General features: G+C 50.7%; 1 protein-coding gene across 1 annotated transcript in view; it reads right to left on the bottom strand.

Moving 5' to 3' along the window:
- LOC120841552 (calcium-activated chloride channel regulator 2-like) overlaps positions 1–21,243 on the bottom strand; it is an 89,350-nt gene that overhangs the window by 33,821 nt on the left and 34,286 nt on the right. The window contains exon 7 of the mRNA XM_040212450.2: positions 8,274–8,475. Within this exon, the coding sequence (XP_040068384.2) occupies positions 8,274–8,475 (202 nt within the window). The remainder of the gene's footprint in view (positions 1–8,273; positions 8,476–21,243) is intronic.

The following is a 21,243-nucleotide window of genomic DNA, read 5'->3' as shown; positions in this document are numbered from 1 at the left end:
TGAATATTCAATAATTATTCAAATTTAGTGTGTCTAAAATTGTTTCTTCATTTTACGCTTTTCGCTTTCATGATAATTTCCGTAACATACATCTGTTTCAATGCTAATTGCTAATGACTCGAGCTCTTTATCTTTAAAGTTGTTCCTTCTGAGCGAAAGTTTGTGTAGCCGAAGTGCGCCCGTGAGCAAGGAGCCCACACCTCTGGCATAGTAGCGGGATTTTCGCACAGGTAAATAGCACGAGAAAGAGCTGAGAAGCAAAAATTAAGTAGAAACAATACTCATTTAAAAAGAGAATATTTCAATATACGTGAACTCACTTTAACTGCACGGCAACCTATCGTCTTTCATGAAATATAAGATTGTCGTAAGCTTATTTAGTCCGACTTGCTGTTATTTCATTTGTCGATTTTTACATTGGAAGAAGAAAAAGTTCCTGCAACTGTTGCCGGATCAGCTGTCGTAACTGTGAAAGATGTTCGACTTGTGTGTTTTTCTTTTTTTTTTTCTTTGTGAACGTTTCTGTAACTCCCTGGAGCACACTGCGAGTTTTCGACTGTATGCTCGTAAACAATAATAGACGTACAAATTTCATAGCTCTCGCTGCGGTTGTAACGGTATTCACCAAAGCAATGTTTTTGTTCTTTATGTAGGATAGGCTTATTGCACCGACGTTGCTAATATTTAGAGATTTTAGCCCGTGAACGCCTATGTGGGAAGGTAAATAAAAGTTCCTGTATCCCGATCTCCAGAGTCACCATAACCCCAAGACATTGTTATGTACCGTCTTGAGCTTTTTTAAATTAAATTTGAATCAAGTCTGAATCAGCAGAAATCGATCGCTTATGGCGCATTTACACTGGCAGCGGTTCACCAACCGCAAAGCGGACGGGCCCGTTTTCGACCGCAAAGGCGGCTGGAGCGGCGCGGTTGAGCCGCTTTTGGCCAACCGCTTCGGGACCGACTTTCTCAGCCGCCTTTGCCAGCAGCGAGATGACTAGCCAAACGCAGCTCGGCGCTCATGTGACGTTCGACTGGCGTGTTCGCCTTTGAGGCAACATGGCTTCCGCCTTTTGGGAAGCTTCCAATGAAGCAACAAAATCAACGATGCGATGTAATTTTCACGCAGGTAACGAGTTCGCAGCGATAGTAAGTAAAAATAATACACGGTCGGTTATTTAAAAGGGCTTTGCTCGGATCAGATAGCCCAAAACTTCAATCCCCCCCTCCCCCCCCCCCCCCCCCCAAAAAAAAAAAAAAAAAAAAGAGAAAGAGAAAACACTTGTCGCCGCGTTTTGAATTTCCCCGCAAACTGAAGATACGGCTCCGATCGCCCGAAGTGACAGGTTTCTATGACCGCCTCGTTGCTCGCGCAAAACTCGGAAAGCTGTCAATACGAAGGGTGAAGCTGATGTCAAATGCATAATCACGTAGCACCCAATTTGGTTACGTTGGTGGGGTCTACTACTCTAGCGTCTCACTCACGTCTCAATCAGTCGGTCAACTTAAGAAATAAAAAAAGTATGTACCAGATGATGAGAAGGTAATCCGTAAACGTTTTATTTGAGCTTCATGTCAAACAAACACCATATCCAACCCATGATACCTCACTCCGACGAGGATATATCCGCCTCAAAACACAATCCACACGCCATGAAGCACAAACACAAACACACGGGTGCAACAGCATCAGACCGACGAAGACATATCCGCTCCAAACTACAACCAACTCGCTAAATAATTAGAAGGTTCTGACTAATGACTCGCCACGAAACACACAAACGCACACCACTCCGAAGATGACAAGCGGGCGACGCGGGGAAGCGGGAGGACAAAGCTGGCTTTTTAATTTAGAGATTGAGGTCAGCCTATTCACAAAAGAAGAGTCCACATCGAAAAAAAAAAAAAAATAGTTGTTCGGGTATCTTCGAGGTCCGGATGCGCGCAAAAAGAATGCTGCTATGCGAGCTCTGCCGTGTGCGGCGTGTGCGGGGCTTTCCGAGAAAATATTGTGGATTTGGATCGAAAACTAAACTGGATTTTGGATTCTAAAACAAGGTTGCCCGATGGAAGTCTGGTAAACTCTCGAAGAAATGGATAACTACCGAGCAACCGCCAAAAGCGGCTCGGTGTATATGAACGACGCCGCTTTTCGAACGGTATTCGCAACCGCTTCGCAAAAGCGCCTCAACCGCCACTGTGAATGCGATATTACTGCTTATATTTCGTGATGGGTTGCAGTGTTGCCGGGTCATGAAAATTTTCTTTGTGGGGGAAAAAATCGCATATAAAAGTCGAAAAATTCTTTTCAAGCATGCAGATGCCGAGCCAAAAAAATAAGTTTCGACTGTGGGTGAAAACACACTGTAGTGGAAACCGCGACTAAAATATTATGTAGTGTTTGGCAGTAGCGTAGCCAGGCATTTTTTCTTGGGGGGGGGGGGGGGGGGGGTGTAGTCAAACGGAAGGAAAGGGGCTCAGAAATCTCTTCTCCAGGTACGTCACTGGGATGTGGTGACTGTTGACCAACGTGAAAACAAACATAAACAGTATCTCCAGAGACGCCGTAATCGCAGTCAGTTGTGCACTCTGCTGCAATTACAACAGCCTTAAATTTTACGTTACAAAACAGCGCCTACATAGTTCCAATAAGAAAGAGGAAAGGGGAAAGGGCATGGAACCGCAGAAGATCTCACACTTTGTGCCTTTCCTCTATGCCTGAGAGCTCTCACTTTAGGAGCAAAGAAAATTATTATCCCGTTTTAGTAATATTTCTTACCTATTTAATATTTTAGGTTCAATACACATTGACGAGACACACATCTTTAGCAAGCAGGAAGAGCCTTCATTACAAAAATTATAAATAAAAACACAAGCGAAAGAACATGTGCGTTTTATTGCTTCAGAGCCTCTTCCTCTCGAAGAGGGTAAAATGGATGTAGCAATGTGCTCAAGCAGACGACCAGCGTAACGGTACGCCACTGTTGTAACGAGCCACCGTGTTGACCACGGCACCCGAAAGGGAGAGCGGAGCAGCTGGGGAGCGGCCCGCCGTTTCCACTCTCCGCCACTTACTCTGCTCATCGCGCCATCTAGGGGCACCCCGGAGAACTAAAGCAAATGTCCGAGAATCCTGGCCTTGAGGAAAAGACAACCGCATCTGTGGTGACAAAACGGTCACCCAGAGGGGTTGCGTGGGGAGCGTTGACAAGGGGGGGGGGTTACAATGTGTCAAGAATCGCCGAAGCCACTGGCGAAAGTATACGCGAAGCTTCGAAGTGCTGCTTATAATCTGGACAAAACTGGTATGATCACACGATAGGTGCACCTATCAGACGATAGATCCGCGGTATGATCACACGATTGGTCTACGAGGCACGAGAGTTCCGCTAATATCCATTGCTCACCAAACATGTGCGGAATACGCGAACTGGTTCCTAACTTGTGCGTAGGCTATCCTGGCGGGCCTTAGAACTGATTCATGGCGTGTGTTCGATGAAGCAGCCCGTGCACGAGAGACAGCTCGCTCGATGCCGAAATCACACATTATATCGTGGACAGCGCAGAAGGTTTGCTTGCCGGACAAGCTGCCTTTCCCCACTCCTCTTTATTCCGCACGATGCATTGATTGATGCCCAAAATGGCGGTGTCTACCGTCCATCTGCGATTTTGACCTTAAGCGAGCGGCCTCCCCTGCTTTGGCTGTTCCCCTGAGCGCTACGTCTCGGAACAGGCTTCACACCGCCACCAGGAAATCGCTCGCACGAGTTAAGACACATTTTGCGTGCTCCATTCAAGGTTGGCAGAGGACTGTGCTTTCTGCACGCTGTGCTGAACGACGAAATGCAAGAGGGTCAACCTGTCAACAGTGCCTCGTGACTGACAGGGTTGGCGTCGCACGAGGCTGCTACATGGAGGAACAAAGCACAAACCCCTCGTCCCGGTTTTTTTTTTTTTTAAATCTTTGTTTTTGTAACGTTTCAGTGTATTCTTGGCTCTCATTGTGTGTCAACCGATTTTTCGTTTATTATTATTCTTATTCTTGAGGGCCTCAAAAAGACCTACAACAAGCATGGGAGTCCTGACAATCAAGTCTGTCTCAGAGATCACCTGTAAAAGCGAGGGCTATAAAGGAAGGATTAATGTTCAAGAGTACCAGGCTCAATTTATTATGCAAGATTTTGAGTAGGTTGAGCTCAGAAGCGGAGAGGTTTCTGCCAAAGCGAGCACGAAAAAGGCGCAGGACTGCACCGTGGTTCACCTGGGGTCCGAGTTTGGTCTTGGTGAGACCGAGACAATTTTAGGCTGCTGATTGGACGTGGTGCCGCAGCTTGCACGTAATCAACCAATGAGACATTTGTGACCCGTTCTTGAGGTCGCAATCGGGCCATATTTCAATGACAACGCCTCAGCAACAGGCAAATCGCGAGAGACGCCTCGCGGCCTCTGATGTTCTTCTTCATACAACTTCTTCATCTCCCAGTTTATGTCAGCTTTAGTATATGCAGTAGAATAGCTTGAGATTTGCAAACGAAGCGCGATCTGTCCACTTTTTCCACGTGAAATAGCAGAGGATCACAACATCAGTTTGCGTCCGATCCCACTTGGCCGCGGCGCTCGTTTTGCAGCATATAAGAAACATTACTCCGCCTGTCAAGTGACCACGTTTGGTGCTTTTTTAATTTTTTATTCACGTCTGCGAATGACGCATCATGGCAGACGAACCACGTTTCTAATTCGCGTTAGCAGACGAACTGTCTAAAAACGGTGTCTTTATTCTCTCCGCAAGAGGAAAATTATATTTCTCCCTGTTGCGGTGTGGAACATTTAACCCCTACTTAGCCACTGCTTGGTGTAAAGTACGAACCATTTTAGATATAAACATGGGACAGCAACCTGAAAGCCCCCAAATGAGGGCGAAAAAGCGGGTAGACGCTCAGCAAGGGGAAGAGTCCACATTATCAGCTGAGGTGTTGGCGTGGCCAAGGCGATCGACGCCCACAACCTCACCACAAAAATTGAAACAAACAAGACGTTTTGACGACTCCCTGGCTGCCTCCGGCCTCTAAGTCCTGGGAGCCATGGGTCGATATCGCGCTTCCTTTCTGTTCAAGGCAATAGCCCTGATAACGTCCTCGCAACCAGGAACCATGGGCAGTGTTGTACGGAACGCCGTGCTTGGAACGCCGTTCTGTACAACACTGCTCAGGGGTCCTGGTTACTAGGACGCTATCAGGGCTATTGCCTTGAACAGAAAGGGAGCGCTATATTGACCCATGGCTCCCAGGACTTTGAGGCCGGAAGCAGCCAGGGAGTCGTCAAGACGTCTTGTTTGTTTCAATTTTTGTGGTGAGATTATGGGTGTCGATCGCCTTGGACACGCCAACACCTCAGCTGATCATGTGGACTCTTCCCCTTGCTGAGCGTCTACCCGTCTTTTCGCCCGTATTTGGGGGCTTTCAGATTGCTGTCCCATGTTTATATCTAAAATGGTTTGTAGTGTACACCAAGTAGTGGCTAACTAGGTGTTAAATGTTCCACACCGCAAGAGGTAGAAATATAATTTTCCTCTCGCGGAGAGAATGAAGACACCGTTTGTGTGTGGAACGCGTTCCTTTTAGAAGGAACGAAGGAACGCCGCCGTTCCATTTTGCATCAATGGAACTGGAACGGGAACGCGTTACATTTTTAAGGGAACGGAAGAAGGAACGGCGTTTCTTTTTCTTCGTCCGGTGGTGTCATTTTTATTTTACTTATAAAAGGGGAATTAAAAAAAAGTATAGAAATGTTATATTTGCGAAGAAAAGTATCTCGTTAAGTTTCTTGTGTTACTTAGGGTTTATTTTGTGGGGTCCTCGCTTGGTAACAGTATGGTGCAGGAGAGCTAGTGAACATTGATTCTCTTTTCAGTGCCCGAGACAGGGGTACAAAAATCAAAACATTTGGTCGAAGGAAAAGACAGAAAAAGGGACGTCTCAAACTCAGCTACTTTCTTTGCTTCCCCGAATCCTCATAAACCAAGAAATCTAAGGCCGACTGCAGCCATCACTGAACTGCTACAAAAAAAAACAGATACACCGAAAAAACAGGTTACTAGACGTTAAACGCACCCTTGTATCCCAAACATTGGTCAGATGCACAAAAATGAACCTTTTTTCCCTCTCCTCTTCTGTCACCTTCAAACTGAACGAGTCGAACCTTCACGAAGACGGACTGGTAGTTTTCGAGACTGACCTTCAAAGAGCCCTACCTTCTTCTCCCCTTGCTCGTCTCGCTGACAGCAGCATCGAGAAGCAACTGTTGTTAAGTTCGAAAACGGGACTTTGTTAGATTGAAACGTGTGAGGTTGTTGCAAAACGTTCGTGTAATGTGGGGTAACAGTACATTTGACTCGTCTGCATAGCCCACCACAAACATTAATATAGTTAAAAGCTTAGATTTTTAACTTTTGACTAACAACAAATGAAAAATGAAACCCTGCTTCTGCTCGATTTCTTCTACTCGTGCCCCTCCATCAGGGAATTTAAATTCGTACGTTGCTATCTAAAGGAATCGATAAAAAAAAAAATTGGAAAAAAAAAACTTGGTTTGATCTAGCTAACTATTGTAAGTAGCAAAATACAAATGTAACGTATATGAGACGACACGTTCCATTTCTTAAACTGTAAGGAGAACGAGTTCCTTTCTCGCAGATGAAACTTGTAACGGAAACGCGTTCCAAAAATTAAGAGGAACGAGGAACGAGCTTCCGTTCCTCTTCTTGAGGCACGTGTACAACACTGCCCGTGGGACAGTGTACGGGCCCAGCGGAGAGTTTCCAGGATTACAGTTACGCGATGCCGCTAACACGGGCTCACCTTGGAGGCAGTCAAGGGCTGACAACTACGGCGAGGTTCTTGCACGCACGGCTGATGGAGCACGCGAAGCTGATTTTCCTAACGAGGATTCTGCAAGTACTAACTGGGAAGGAATTCCAAGGGTTTCTCTGGGACAGGGGTGGCACCGATACGGGTGCTGCAATGCTATCTGACACCCAAGTATGCAGGTGGTGCTACCCCCCCCCCCCCCCCCCTCCGTCGTGCAGGTTATGGTAGCCGAGATAGTGGAGCAAAAGTTTAGGGATCCGGAGCAATGGCGGCCGCAGAGGGCTCGACTGTACAACTGAATGAAGAATGGTAAACAGATGACTTAAGCCGTGGAGGAATACGCAGAAAAAGGCGAAACAAGGGCCGAGGACACGCCACTGTTACAATGGATTTGCAGAACTTCCCTGGAGCATGGAGAACAAACAAATATGGCAGGAACTGTACAAAGGACAACATAACTCGGACAGTCGATGCAGACCGGAAATTCATCTCTTTCTTCTGCAGGGGTTTTGGGGATCTCAGAACGCCGATCCTGATTAGCCCTGATTGAACGATATATTATACTCCGCGACAACTTTTCTTGGCAATGCAGTGGAAGGTACAGGCCCGCGTCCCCTCTCCCATTTTGAGTGTGCGCGGGCTCTCGTCCTCTCCCCGGAAATGGGGGAGGAGGAGAGCCTGCGTACACTCAAAATGGGAGAGGGGACGCGGGCCTCTACCTTCCACTGCATTGCCAAGAGAAGTTGTCGCGGAGTATAGGTAGAACTCAAGGCAGCTTGGCCTTTCAGGTCTACCCACTATTCCTCAATCAGAGCCTATCAGAGCTCGGCCTTCTGCCGTTACCACAACCCCTGCAAAAAAAGCAGACAAACTTGCGCTCCGCATACCGCCTTATTGCTCTGGGCATCGGGTCTTGTGCGTGTAGATATATACGAGTTGGGAGAGCGCATCGTTAGCAGTGAGTACAACTGGCTGAAGCTGGTGTTCAGCGAGGAAACTTAAAAAAAGGGCGGGAGGAATGTCACCAGCATCACCTCCGCCCTAACTCATCCAAAACGAGGTGGCAATGGTTGCGGAACTTTTTTGTGAGAAGGGGTGATAGGAGCGGCGCAGCAAGAAAACCGAAGTAGACAACTTAAATGGTCCCCAAGCGGTATTGGAGGAAATCCGGATTGGTCGCGGAAGTAGGAGCAGGTATGTCAAGCAGCCAGGTAGCCAACAGGAACCATCGCATTTGCTTCTGTAGTGGCATATGCCCACACAATCGCAAAAAATTGCTTCTATTTAGCTCTCTGACTATAATGTCAGTAGTACAAATCAAAATGTAATTTGTCAGCTGTTCCAGAACGTGCGGATTCACACGGGTCACCGATCCCAAGAATGGCAGTAAGAACAGTTGACTCTTACCTCTGCCGGTGTCTAAGTTAGCTCCAGTAGAGGTCCATGACAGCGTTACGGCAAGATTGCCAGAGCTCCGTGTGACGTTCTTAACTGCCAAGTCCCGAACACGGTCAGGGGCCAGGTCTCTGGCGTTGGCGGCTTTCTTCAGTTGGAAGGCACCGGCATAGGCTATCAGTCTTGTCACCGAGTCCACCAGCGGTGCTTTATCCTGAGGTGGCAGCATTTTGTGCGTCAAACTCCGAACACGCTGAGCGTCGATATTCTCTTATCATCGCTAATGACTGCAGATGATCCAATTTAGTCATCCTAAAACACTTAAGCTTGGAAAAGGCGGATTTGCCGAAAAACAAAAGAACGTAATTGAGAGATTTTGAACACGAGATTTTTAACTTTGGCCTGGATCAAAAACGCAGATGGCAATGGGCTGCACTCCTTGCCTTTTAGGATACTTAAAGAAAAAGTAAACACTTAACTAGAAAATACATTACTCCTACGAATTCCCAATGACCTTGGAGCCGATAAATTTTGCGCTGTTGGGACGGCTGGACAAGCGTAGCTTTCATTTGGGAGGGGTGGCTGCCGCCATCTATCGTCAAGGACAGCCTTCGAGACAGCGGACACTGCTGTTTGTGCTCTCTTGGCGATTCTAGTGTGTTGGTTAGTCGGTTACAGCCCAGCCCCCCCCCCCCCCCCCCCTCCCCAACCCTCAGCGAGCTCGAAAGCGCAACAATATGTAGAAAGCAATGCGTACTCGTTCTCTCAGCCGCGGTCTGTCCACATAGCTAGGGGAGGATTTGGTGCTTTAGGCACTCGGTCTAATGCAAATAAATGAAATGTCTTGTCATAAAAAAGTATTTGACGGAAGTGTCGCTTAATTTTGTTTTACTTTTCCTCATGAATGATGGCGATCACTTACGCGCGCACCTGTAAACTGGCCAAGCGCGCGATTATTTCGCTCTGCGCTTGCCCATGCAGTGTTTTTTTCTTCACGGCAAAGGTCCTGTAACTTTTCAGATCAAGTTTTTTTTTTCCAGGAGTGTTCAATCTATCTAAAACGTATTTTAAACAGACAAAAAATATGTATACCAGATTTCAGTGAACGACGTGAGGATTAAGTATCTTTTTGATCGCATGATAATTGCTGCGTAGAAGCCCAAGAGGTATTCATAACCAAAGGAAGAATAACTCGCCTGAGCCCACGCCTATTTTCTAATCTTCCTAGTCTCACCCAATGCCCCCAGCATCAAACAAATCAGGAGACGGCCGGTGCCTCGTCAAAAACACTTCCGGATTTTGGGGCTTTGTATCTCAAAGTTAGCGGCGTAGTACGTTCTCTTCTTTTCTTTTCTTTTTTTGTTGCAATAAAAAAATTAATAGTTTTCATTATGAATTCCAGCAAACATGCAACTGGCGCTACAAATTTTCTTTAGATGTATTTGTTCACTACGCTATGATATAAAAGAAGCGAGGAGGAGCCCAGCCTAGAGGGGTAAAGAACCAACATTTTTACACGCTGTCTCACACTCTAGAAAAAAAAATTGCACTGATGTTTTGTTTCTGGTTCTACTACGCCCTTTTCATGGTATCAAAATATTGAAAAAGTATTGATGTTGAGGTTGCAAGTGAACCTTTAGCGCACTGCAGACTGGGCAACAGGAAAGCAAGTTGTAGCGCCATTGTAAGCGTAACATACACAAGCTCCCTCACTCCGGCTTTCTTTAATAGGTCTCGTCAGTGATATTAGTGAGAATCCTGCCGCTTCATAATACACTCTAAAAAACGTTCAGCCTTTCCACTCTCGTGAAGGAGGAGGATGACCGGAGCTGTTCTCAATGCACTGCCGCAACACACACGCGCACGTTTCCCGTTTCTTCTCGTCCGACACGCCGCCGATCCTGGATACGTCTCCGGCGAACCAGTCCCATGAAGCGCGCGCGGCGCACGTGTCGCCAAACGGGTAATCCACGAACTCTCTCCGGAACCTCGTCGTCGCGCCCGGGAAGTGTTCAACCGGGGTGGAGTGCAGTCGTCGCCGGGCCTCGCGCTTGCGCTTGGCCTCCGTGGCACGATCGTCGTCCGCGGTGTTGGCCCGCCGGCGCCGTTTACATCGCTGGTTCTGCTCTCGGCGGAGGCTTTCCGGGTGAGCGATGTACTCTTCTTTGGCAAGGGAATCTGAAGAGCTCGACGCAGTGGAAGTCGAGGCGACAGCGGCTTGGCGGCGGTTGCGGCCCCATTCGCGCTGCTGCGTACGTCGCCGCTCCTTCCGCAGCCAGTCTTCTTTCCCCTAAAAGGCGCGCGGCCAACCCATCCTAAGTCCAAACTGAAACTGATAAGAGCGTAGGAAACAGCTCGCAAAACAGACGAGGTCGAAGAAACACACGTGACGAGCGCTGCGCTCGTTGCGTGTGGTTCTTTGTCGTCGTCTGTTTTTCGTGCTGACTCCTGCGATGAATTCCCACCAACGCCGCCCAGCTATCCATTCTTCTACGATGGCTGCCAACGCTGGAAAGGTTGCCGCCATCTACGAGCGATGGTGGCAAGCAGACTGGTTGTGTGCTTGCCGCCGTCGCGTATAGATGGCGATAGCTGTCCAAGTAGGTTTGTCTCGACAGGCGTTTGATAGCGGACACGATCCTGGGGAACCTAGCCCTTAACAGCACCGTTGTAAAAAAAAAAGGTACACCCTTCTATCCCATATAATGCACCCCAAAACGTCAGTTCGACGTACAGCGCACGATAAGTAGCTAAAGTACGTATGAAAAACCCCAGAAAGAAAACACTGAGATTTTGAAGTAGGGCCAAGAAAACCCCGATTTTTTTTGTGTGGTTAGTAGCACTTCCACTCGCTATTTTAATTAGTTGTACCACACGGCTATCAAGCCTCTCGTTAAAGTTAGTACCGTCAGATTGACGTCAGTGCGCTGTACGTGGAACTTAAGTTTTGGGGTGTCTTATTTGAAACAAATGGTTTAAGAATACACCCTTTTTCTTCTGAGAGCGTTGACGTATGAATAGTGGCAGGTTGATGTTTTTTTCCGGGTGCTTAGACTGCGTAGCCATTGAAGCGTGGTGATACCAACCAGCCTTCCCCCCGATTGCTCAACGTGTTATCGATTTTCATTTTAAACTTTATATGTTGACCTGGAAATCTTCGATGAATTTCGGTGTTCCGCCTTTAAGTCCACATTTCTTCTCTCGTTCTGAGGGCAATATCTTTGATACCGGAAAAAATTTTGGCTCCTTTCAAGCCCATCAGATTACAAAGGGGAAGTAGTTTTTGCGGATCTCACGTCTTGTCCCGGCTGAGAACGACGTGTCCTGCGTACACTACATTCGGCCGTCTGCCTGTCAGTGAAGACAATCATCTTTTTTTACCTTTTTTAGGCCGAGAGGCACCTGCTCTGCAAGAAAACTGCCTAAAAATGAGCTGCAGAATAGCTATGGCGCTAGATGAATGCGATGGTTTCGCTCGCACGTTGTCTTTGGTATGTAGAACTGTTTGTTTTCTGCATTCTCGAAACGCCAAAATGAGTCACGTTCTTCGGTAGTGCATATTTTCACCTGTTTTATAGTAACTGCATGGCAGTTCAGTGTTTCCAAGAAAAAACCGCATCATTAGTCGGACTACTCATCATGGAACGAGAGCGGTTATTAAAGGGATACTACAACGAAATTTCGGCGCTCATTTTTTGGTCTATATGTGTTCAAAGGAGCAGCATCACATCGAACATACCAATATCTTGTTTAAAAAAGTCACGAAAAGGAATTTTAAAATGGATTAAAAACGATTAGCAAAGAGCACCTGGTGGATGTCGCTAACGCCCCGTTTGTGATGCCAGTCTAGGAACCTTGACAGCTAGTGACGGAGGTTGTCTCGCCTCTGACCGCGACGAAAGAAAAGGGGCAGGAGGAACTCCCCTCTTCCCGAGAATGCCGTTTGTGTGTCGCAGAAGTCGCTATTGTCCCCCTACAAGATTACAGAAAATTAACCCGTCACTCAAAATTCGTACAAAAGCAGCCACCTCGGTGGCTGGAACGACTAGGCCATCCTCTCGACGTCAGCCTCGCCGTAGCTTTGCTCGTCCTAAGACTACCTACGTCACGGTTGCGTTGAATGTCACGTGGTCTCCGCTGGGCCTTCTCCCAGTGCTTGCCAGAGTGGGCCGTTTATAACGAAAAATACAGCCACCAAGCTCAAAGTACAAACGTGCGATTGCCATTTACGGATATTGTGGATCATATTCAACCTATTTTTGAACACGACGGGAATATTTCAAATTTCATTGAAGTATCCCTTTAAGCCCTGTCACGGTACAGCAGATGCTGATGAACAACGAGCGAGAGAGCGTTTCAGCATCCAATTTCATCGTAGTTGCAAAAACGCGCGAGACGACGTAGCCGCGCGGGCACGTTGGGCGACAACAATTAACAAAACGATTCTATCTTTTTTGCTTTTTTTTTTTTCGGAGCGCGATTTTGGATAAAGACAAGAGCAGTTTTACAAGTGGGAACGAGGCATCAAGCCACTGGTTCCATCACTGTTTTCGGCCGTGCATGCCGCCAGCGAGAACTACCGTGTGAGACAGTAACAGGATACACATTTCTAAATCAATCTCAGTGATATAGGAGGCATAGGCCTAATTTTCAAATCTTTCAACACATACGAGATCGACGCAGGCGTAACTTTAATTAACAGGAGGAGGCACGCTCTTGAGAGTTCTCACGCGCGCAAACGCGCTGAAGAACTCACGCTCGCGCAGAAGGATTGGAGATCTTATAAGGCATCGCGGCCGGGGCAACATAGCAAAATAAAGTGGCGAAGTCCGCAGAATATGTACACCTTTAAGGAACGAGAATTACAAAGGCCTACAGCCAGATAACTGTTTCCAGGACAGTTATCTGGCTGAAGACCAGGGGTCAGGACACCTGGACTTCCCCTCTGAATGCGTCTCTGCATGAAGCCATCGCGAGCGATGTTTGTAACTAGTATGAGCAAAGCCCTGATTTTCTAATTTGTTTTAAGGATGATGACAATCCTCACAATTACGAGTGCTTCGGACGTAAATGTGGGCGATCATTGTGCACTCTTAAGCGCTGGAAGCATTTGATTACACTATATTAGCCGGTTCGGTCTGTGGATGCCAATGTTGTCACCGTCGACACTAAAGTCCAGATCCGGTATTGTTTAAAATTATCGGTGGTTCATTCGAAACATGGTTCAGTGTGCTCCATCTTGCAGGCCCCTTTTAATCTGCTATACAAGCCGCGATGCATTCTACTTAATGCACTTTGTATACCCACGCGCGTGTCCGTGCAAGCAAGCCCGTGTCCGAATAGATTCGGGCTTCCGGCTTCCGAAGTCGAAAGACGCATCGTCATGAGCTCCGTAGGAGCGGTTCTAACGGCTACTGATAGCCGTGGTATCTCGGCTGAGCGAAGCAACGAGGCTTATCGAATCATTTTGCCACCATTGCCAAGGGCGTTCACGCCTTAAACTTCGTTCTTCTGCACTGTGATATTGGTGCACGTCCCTACCGCATGGGAGGATTCTAAGAACAGACTCAATAACGCCGGACTGCTTGGAGACATCGAGGCGTGTGGTTCTTACCAAATTACCCCCGCAAGGATGGTGACCCTCAAATCGCTCTTTGCCAAGCAAAGGTTGGTGAACTCTCAAATCATAGAGGTCAAGGGGGGGCGTTGCCTGGTGATTGATCGGAAGAAATCGGAGGTGAGACTCAAGTTGCATTGGATACCTTTTCATCTGCCCGACGAAAACGTTAAAAGAAGACCTAGAGACGTCTGGCAAGGTTGAAGAAGTCACCAGTGTCAACGGTATCGAGGAGGTGCAGTCGACCACAAGAACAGCGAGGTTAACGCTAAGGGACGGCGTCACTACTGAACACCTGCCACAGCAACTTCGACTGCCCGGATGCACGGTCCTAGTCCTGGCACCAGGAAGAGCACTGCTCTGTCTTCGTGGCCGAAAGTCAAGCCATATTGCCGCGCGCAAGGCTGAGAAAGCAACGCTCGGTCGCGGTCCTCCAGAAAGCTCCCGTTTATTCATGTACCGCCCGTAACTTCTATCATTTATCCTGCTTTTGTTTTCTAGAAAGTACGTGTTCATTCTCGCCCCGATCACGCGACGCTCGAACCGCTTTCGCCGAATCTTCGAGATAGCGACGCACTCTAGTTAAGATGCCGCCCGCGACCTTGTCGAGTCAGTCTCGCCCCAGCGCTCGATTCTGCTGACACGCCGACTTCGACGCCCGCGACGCTCTGCTTTCTTCTGTTTCCTTCTTTATTTTTGGCACAAGTTCGCCACATTAAACGTTTATTTATTTCTGTTTATTTCTTGTTTATTGGTCACGAATCACCACCCGTGACATTCTGGTGGAGGTGCGGGGTAACGCATGCCCCTGCCGCGTACGCCTCCGAGGTCCCGCAGTACAAGTCCGGACCCAGCCTCCCGAGGACCCGACGAAGACCAGATTGAGACCCGGTCAAGTCGCCGCATCCGAGGTCTACCCCCGGAACACGAACTTCTGCCGCCCAGGACCAAGCAGTCAACAAAGCCGACGATGGCCAACCAGTCGCCGACGCCCGCCGCTCCTGCCATCGTCTACCTGCCCGCCGCCTGCCGTATGCCGACACCCTTCCACGGCGAGATCCACGAGGATGTCGAAGACTGGATCAAGCACTACGAGCGTGTGGCGCGCCACAACGGATGGACTGCGGAGCAGTGCCTCCAGAACCTCTACTTTTCGCTGGAGGGTACTGCGAGGCATTGGTTCGAGAATCACGAGGCTTCGCTTACGTCGTGGGACATCTGTGTGGCCGAGTTGCAGCGGACGTTCGCCACCCTACACCGACGGGAGAAGGCAGAAGATCTCCTCCGAATTCGAACGCAGGGCCCCGACGAAAGCGTCACAAGCTTCGTAGAAGATGTCCTCCGCCTGAGCGCCCGTGCCGACCCACGAGCCACAGACGACAAGAAGCTGCGGGTCCTCATGCGCGGGGTGAGAGACGACATCTTTGGAGGCCTCGTGCGCAACCCGCCGGGCACCGTCGAAGCCTTCGTCACCGAGGCGACAAACATCGAGCGCGCCCTCCAAGCGCGCGCTTCCCACTACCAGCGACATCCAAGTCCAAGTGTCGCTGCAACCGCGCTGCTTGGCGGCGAGAACGCTCCTGGTACGGACATCCGTGAAATTATCCGGGAGGTCGTCCGGGAGGAACTCCGCCAGTTGCTGCCAGCCGCAAGTCGTCCAGCGACACTCTCCATTGCCGAGGCTGTGCGCGAAGAAGTGCATCGGGCGCTCCAACCAGAGGTTCCCGTCACCACGGTGGCACCGGAGGAACCGATGTTGAGCTACGCCGCAATGGCCCGACGACCGCCGGAAGCCCCCCGCCAAGCCACGTCGCCACCCCGAAGAGACGCCCCAACGCCGCATTACCCCCGACGACAGGAAGATCAAGCGCACGTTCACCCAGACCGACCTGCGCCGAGGAAGACAGACGTCTGGAGGACGGCCGACCGACGCCCGCTGTGTTACCACTGCGGGGAAGCTGACCATGTGTACCGCCGATGCCCATACCGACGACTCGGGCTGCGCGGATTCCACCCAAGCGACCCGCGTCCCAGGTATGGTGAACGCCCTCGGGAGATCGACGAGTACTTGCGACGACCCCAGTCCCCCGAGCCTGCGTCCCGCCGAGAGTTCCGATCGCCTTCACCACGACGTCCAGCTTCGCCGATGCACCGACCCCGACGTGAAAGCCTGTCGCCCCTTGCTCCACGCCGGGGAAACTAGGCGCGGCAACCCCTGGAGGTGGAGTTGCCGAAGACGACCGACGCCAAGATCCTCCACGAACGTCGGAGGGCCCCCACTCGAACGCTACCGGAGGCCGAAACGACGCTCCTGAAACGGTGTCCAACAACCTAAACGTCATCATCGACGGCCACGACGCATCGGCACTCGTGGATACCGGAGCAGACTACTCAGTTTTGAGTGGGAGGCTCTCCCGCCGCCTTCGAAAAGTCACGACGCCGTGGGATGGACCTCAAATACGAACCGCCGGTGGGCACCTCATCACACCAATCGGGCGATGCACCGCTCGCGTCGAGATCCACGGTGAGACGTGCCCTGTAAAGTTCGTCGTTCTGCAAGACTGTTCGAGGGACGTTATCCTCGGAATGGACTTCCTCTGCGAGTATGGCGCCGTCATCGACCTCGGAGCAAACCGGTTGACGCTGCGAAAGCCTGTTTCACCACCGGAGGAACCCAAAGCGACGTCATCTGCGGTCCGAGTCCTCGCCAGCCACGTTAACTTACCGCCGCGGTCGAGTGTTTTCGTACCCGTCGGGATCACCGAAGATTTCTGCGGCGAAGTTCTGCTCGAAGGAAGCCTCCAGTTGCTTCTGGGAAGAGGAATAGGCGTCGCAAGAGGAGTTGCTGAACTTCAGGATGGCCGCACTGTGGTCCTCGTCACGAACTTCCGAAACGAAGCGCAACACCTCACAAAAGGTGCAGCCGTGGGCCAGGTTGAGGAACTCCAAAACTCCGCCGCTGTCGCCGCCATTACTAACGAATTCTCGCCACCTCAGCAAGACAGTGCGTCGCCAGCGCGGCTCGACATTGACCCTAAACTCCAGGGCCCGAAACGACGACAGTTGATTAACCTTCTCGCCGAATACCGCGGCTCCTTTGCCACGTCGTCGAAGGTGCGCCAAACCACCGTTGCGAAGCACCGCATCGTTACCGAGGACGACGCGCGCCCTGTGCATCGATCGCCATACAGAGTCTCCGTTAAGGAAAGGCAGGCGATCCAGGAGCAAGTTCAAGAAATGCTGAACGACGACATAATTCAACCTTCAAGCAGTCCTTGGGCCTCTCCAGTCGTACTGGTTAAGAAGAAAGACGGGACGCTTAGGTTCTGTGTAGACTACCGGCAGCTGAACACGGTGACGAAGAAAGACGTCTACCCACTCCCCCGCATCGACGACACTCTAGACCGGCTGCGCCACTCTCGATATTTCTCATCGATGGACCTGAAGAGCGGCTACTGGCAGATCGAAGTCGACGAAAGGGACCGAGAAAAGACAGCCTTCGTCACGCCGGATGGACTGTACGAGTTCAAAGTGATGCCCTTCGGACTGTGCACGGCGCCAGCAACTTTCCAACGTGTCATGGACACCGTACTGGCAGGACTGAAGTGGCAGAGCTGTCTCGTCTACCTCGACGACGTCGTCGTGTTTTCCAGCGACTTCGACGAGCACTTGCGACGACTCCGAGCAGTTCTCCAAGCCATACGGACCGCCGGACTCACCCTGAAGCCGTCAAAGTGTCGGTTCGCTTATGACGAACTGAAGTTCCTCGGCCACGTGGTTAGTAACGAAGGTGTCCGCCCAGACCCCGAGAAGACTCGTGCCGTCGCAGCATTTCCAGCGCCAAGAGACAAGAAGGCCGTCCGAAGGTTCCTTGGGCTATGTGCCTACTATCGGCGCTTCGTTCGAGATTTCGCAAGAATTTCCGCACCGCTCACACACCTCACGAAGGACGCCGAGAAGTTCGAATGGGCCGATGAACAGCAGCAGGCATTTGACGAGCTGAAGCGACGACTGCAGACTCCCCCTGTTCTTGGACATTTCGACCAGGATGCGGAAACCGAGATTCACACGGACGCAAGTAACGCAGGGCTTGGCGCGGTTTTGGTTCAAGTACAAGAAGGCACCGAGCGAGTCATCGCCTACGCAAGTCGGACATTGACCAAGGCGGAGAGAAATTACTCCACGACTGAAAAAGAATGCCTTGCGGTCGTCTGGGCAATCACGAAGTTTCGTCCGTACTTATACGGGAGCCCGTTCCGGGTAGTCACGGACCACCACTCGCTCTGCTGGCTTGCGAACCTCAAGGACCCGTCAGGACGCCTCGCGCGGTGGAGTCTCCGACTACAAGAGTTCAACATGACCGTCGTCTACAAGTCAGGCCGCAAGCACAGCGACGCCGACTGCCTGTCCAGAGCTCCCGTCGCAACACCTTCCGGCAGCAGCGACGACGATGACGACGAGTGTTTTCTGGGCGCAGTGAACATCGACGACATGGCCCGGCGTCAACGAGACGATCCTGAGCTGCGCGCACTAATAGAGCACCTGGAAGGGCGCGGGAGCACCGTGCCACGTGTTTTTTCACGAGCGATGCCGACCTTCGCCATTAGACAAGGTGTACTGTACAAAGAGAACTTCGGGAACAACAACTCGCCATGGCTGCTGGTAATCCAGACCGACCTTCGGGAGGAGATCTTTCAAGCCTGCCACGACGACCCGACGTCCGGACACCTTGGTTACAGCCGGACCCTGGCACGTATTCGTGAAAAGTATTACTGGCCCAAGCTCCCCAAAACCGTCCACCTGTACACGCGATCATGTCATGAATGCCAGCGACGGAAGAAACCTCCGACGAGGCCGGCCGGACTCTTGCAGTCAATTCCTCCGCCAACAGCACCCTTCCAGCAGATCGGAATGGATCTACTTGGCCCTTTTCCGCCGTCGACGTCGGGAAATCGCTGGATCATCGTCGCCACAGATTATCTCACGCGGTATGCCGAAACGAAAGCCCTTCCTTCCGGAACTGCTGTGGAAGTTGCCAAGTTTTTCATTGAATCCATCGTCCTCCGGCACGGCGCTCCCGAAGTCCTGATCTCAGACCGTGGATCATCATTCATGGCCCAGCTGACGCAAGAAGTCCTTCGTCTCAGCCACACCAGCCATCGCCGCACCACGGCGTACCACCCGCAGACCAACGGGCTAACGGAGAGACTCAACAAGACCATCGCCGACATGATCTCCATGTACGTCGACGTGGAGCACAAGACATGGGACGAGGTGCTGCCGTACGTCACATTTGCCTACAACACGGCCGTACAAGAGACCACCGGAATGACACCCTTTCAGCTGGTGCATGGGCGCAAGGTAACGACAATGCTGGACGCTATGTTACCCCGCGAAGTGGCTGACGACGCAAGTGATGACGCCCAGGTGGTTGCCCAAAGGGCAGAAGAAGTCCGTCATCTCGCCAGACTTCGGATTCAGGCTCAACAACGTGTCGACACTGGCCGCTACAACCTTCGTCGTCGGGACGTCCACTTCCAGCCCGGAGACAGGGTGTGGGTGTGGACACCGATTCGCCGCCGCGGTCTCAGCGAGAAGCTCCTGAAACGTTACTTTGGACCCTACAAAGTGCTTCGTCGACTCGGGGATCTGAACTACGAGGTGATGCCCGACGGAACACGAACATCGTCACGCCGCCCACCACGACCTGAGGTCGTCCACGTCGTGCGCCTGAAGCCGTACTACGCTCGATAGGACTGTGGACCTTTTGTGCTCCAAAAGACTCTTTAGTTTATCGTTCTTTTTTTATTTTGATTTGTTTTACACTGCATCGGGGCGATGCACTTTTAAAGGGGGGAGTAATGCCGCGCGCAAGGCTGAGAAAGCAACGCTCGGTCGCGGTCCTCCAGAAAGCTCCCGTTTATTCATGTACCGCCCGTAACTTCTATCATTTATCCTGCTTTTGTTTTCTAGAAAGTACGTGTTCATTCTCGCCCCGATCACGCGACGCTCGAACCGCTTTCGCCGAATCTTCGAGATAGCGACGCACTCTAGATAAGAGGCCGCCCGCGACCTTGTCGAGTCAGTCTCGCCCCAGCGCTCGATTCTGCTGACACGCCGACTTCGACGCCCGCGACGCTCTGCTTTCTTCTGTTTCCTTCTTTATTTTTGGCACAAGTTCGCCACATTAAACGTTTATTTATTTCTGTTTATTTCTTGTTTATTGGTCACGAATCACCACCCGTGACAATATCCGTAAGGAATGCCGCGTTTCTTGCTGCGAGAGCTGCGGACCTTTTGGGAAGACCAGGGAGGAACGCGTGAGGACGTACACAGACGTGGCGCACTCCGTAATAGAAGACGACACGGCAGAGCTACGACATGAATCAGGCAGAAGCGGAAGAAGCAGAAGGTGAAGCCCCTGAAAGCCTCGGGCCTCTCAGTCGAGACGGCGCAACCGCAGGCACTTCGGTCCATCCTCCGACAACATCGTTCACTGCGGAATCGCAAACGGTCACGGCTGTCGCTCAACCACCAGGCAGCGAGCCAGCACGCCGCCTGTTGCCCCTTGAACCAAGTCCAAAAGGCGGTGGCTCACAAGCAGGGTCCGGGGCCTTCGAAGGCACTGAAAACGAAGAGGACACCGTTGACGACATGAAAGCCTTGAACAGCTGTGCAAAGCGAACTATGGAACCACCAGCAACGCAGGAGGGCGGCCAACCGACGAGTTTTCAGGCAACGGTGCGAGATAAATGGCGGACGCGGTGGCCAAGAGGGTCCGTTACCACTACAGACCTCAAGCCCCATGGGTTAGTCAAACATCTAGAGACCCGCGGTGAACTGTATGGCAGCCGTGGCTCATGGAACTTGCGTAACAATGCAAGTAAGATGGACAGAAATTTCTGTTTAGTTTGTGCCATGTGCGATCTATTTGTTTAATGCTTCCTGCCTTTTGGGGGCTGGGTAGATTGGAACCAAATTATCACGGTTCTCAGTTTTGCCAGCTTAAGTGTTCGGGGGTTAAATTCGTGAAGAAAACAGTATCAGTTGCAACGTATTTTTTTTTATGAGCAACCAGATTTTCTTGCAGCGCAAGAGACAAAAATGGAGGCAGATAACGACAATGCTGAAGTGCTGAGCCTTTTCTTTTTCGATACGAAGTGTGCGTTAGTCACGCCGTGGGTTTTTCGGGTGGATGTCTTCTTTTTCTAAAAAAAGGTCTGTGGAACCATCAAACCTCCATGTAATTACAGACGAGTGCGGTCGTTTTATTTGTAGTGATTTTACAGTGTCAGGTGACCAGTGGCGGCTAATATGTGTTTATGCACTGTGAGCTGATGTGAGCTCTAGACAGGGGACACCAAG

Source organism: Ixodes scapularis, unplaced genomic scaffold (assembly GCF_016920785.2).
Source record: "Ixodes scapularis isolate PalLabHiFi unplaced genomic scaffold, ASM1692078v2 PGA_scaffold8__174_contigs__length_109621045, whole genome shotgun sequence".
In the NCBI taxonomy this organism is placed as follows: Eukaryota; Metazoa; Arthropoda; class Arachnida; order Ixodida; family Ixodidae; genus Ixodes; species Ixodes scapularis.
The sequence above is the reverse complement of the archived record's forward strand: the minus strand, read 5'-3'. Positions and strand labels throughout refer to the sequence as shown.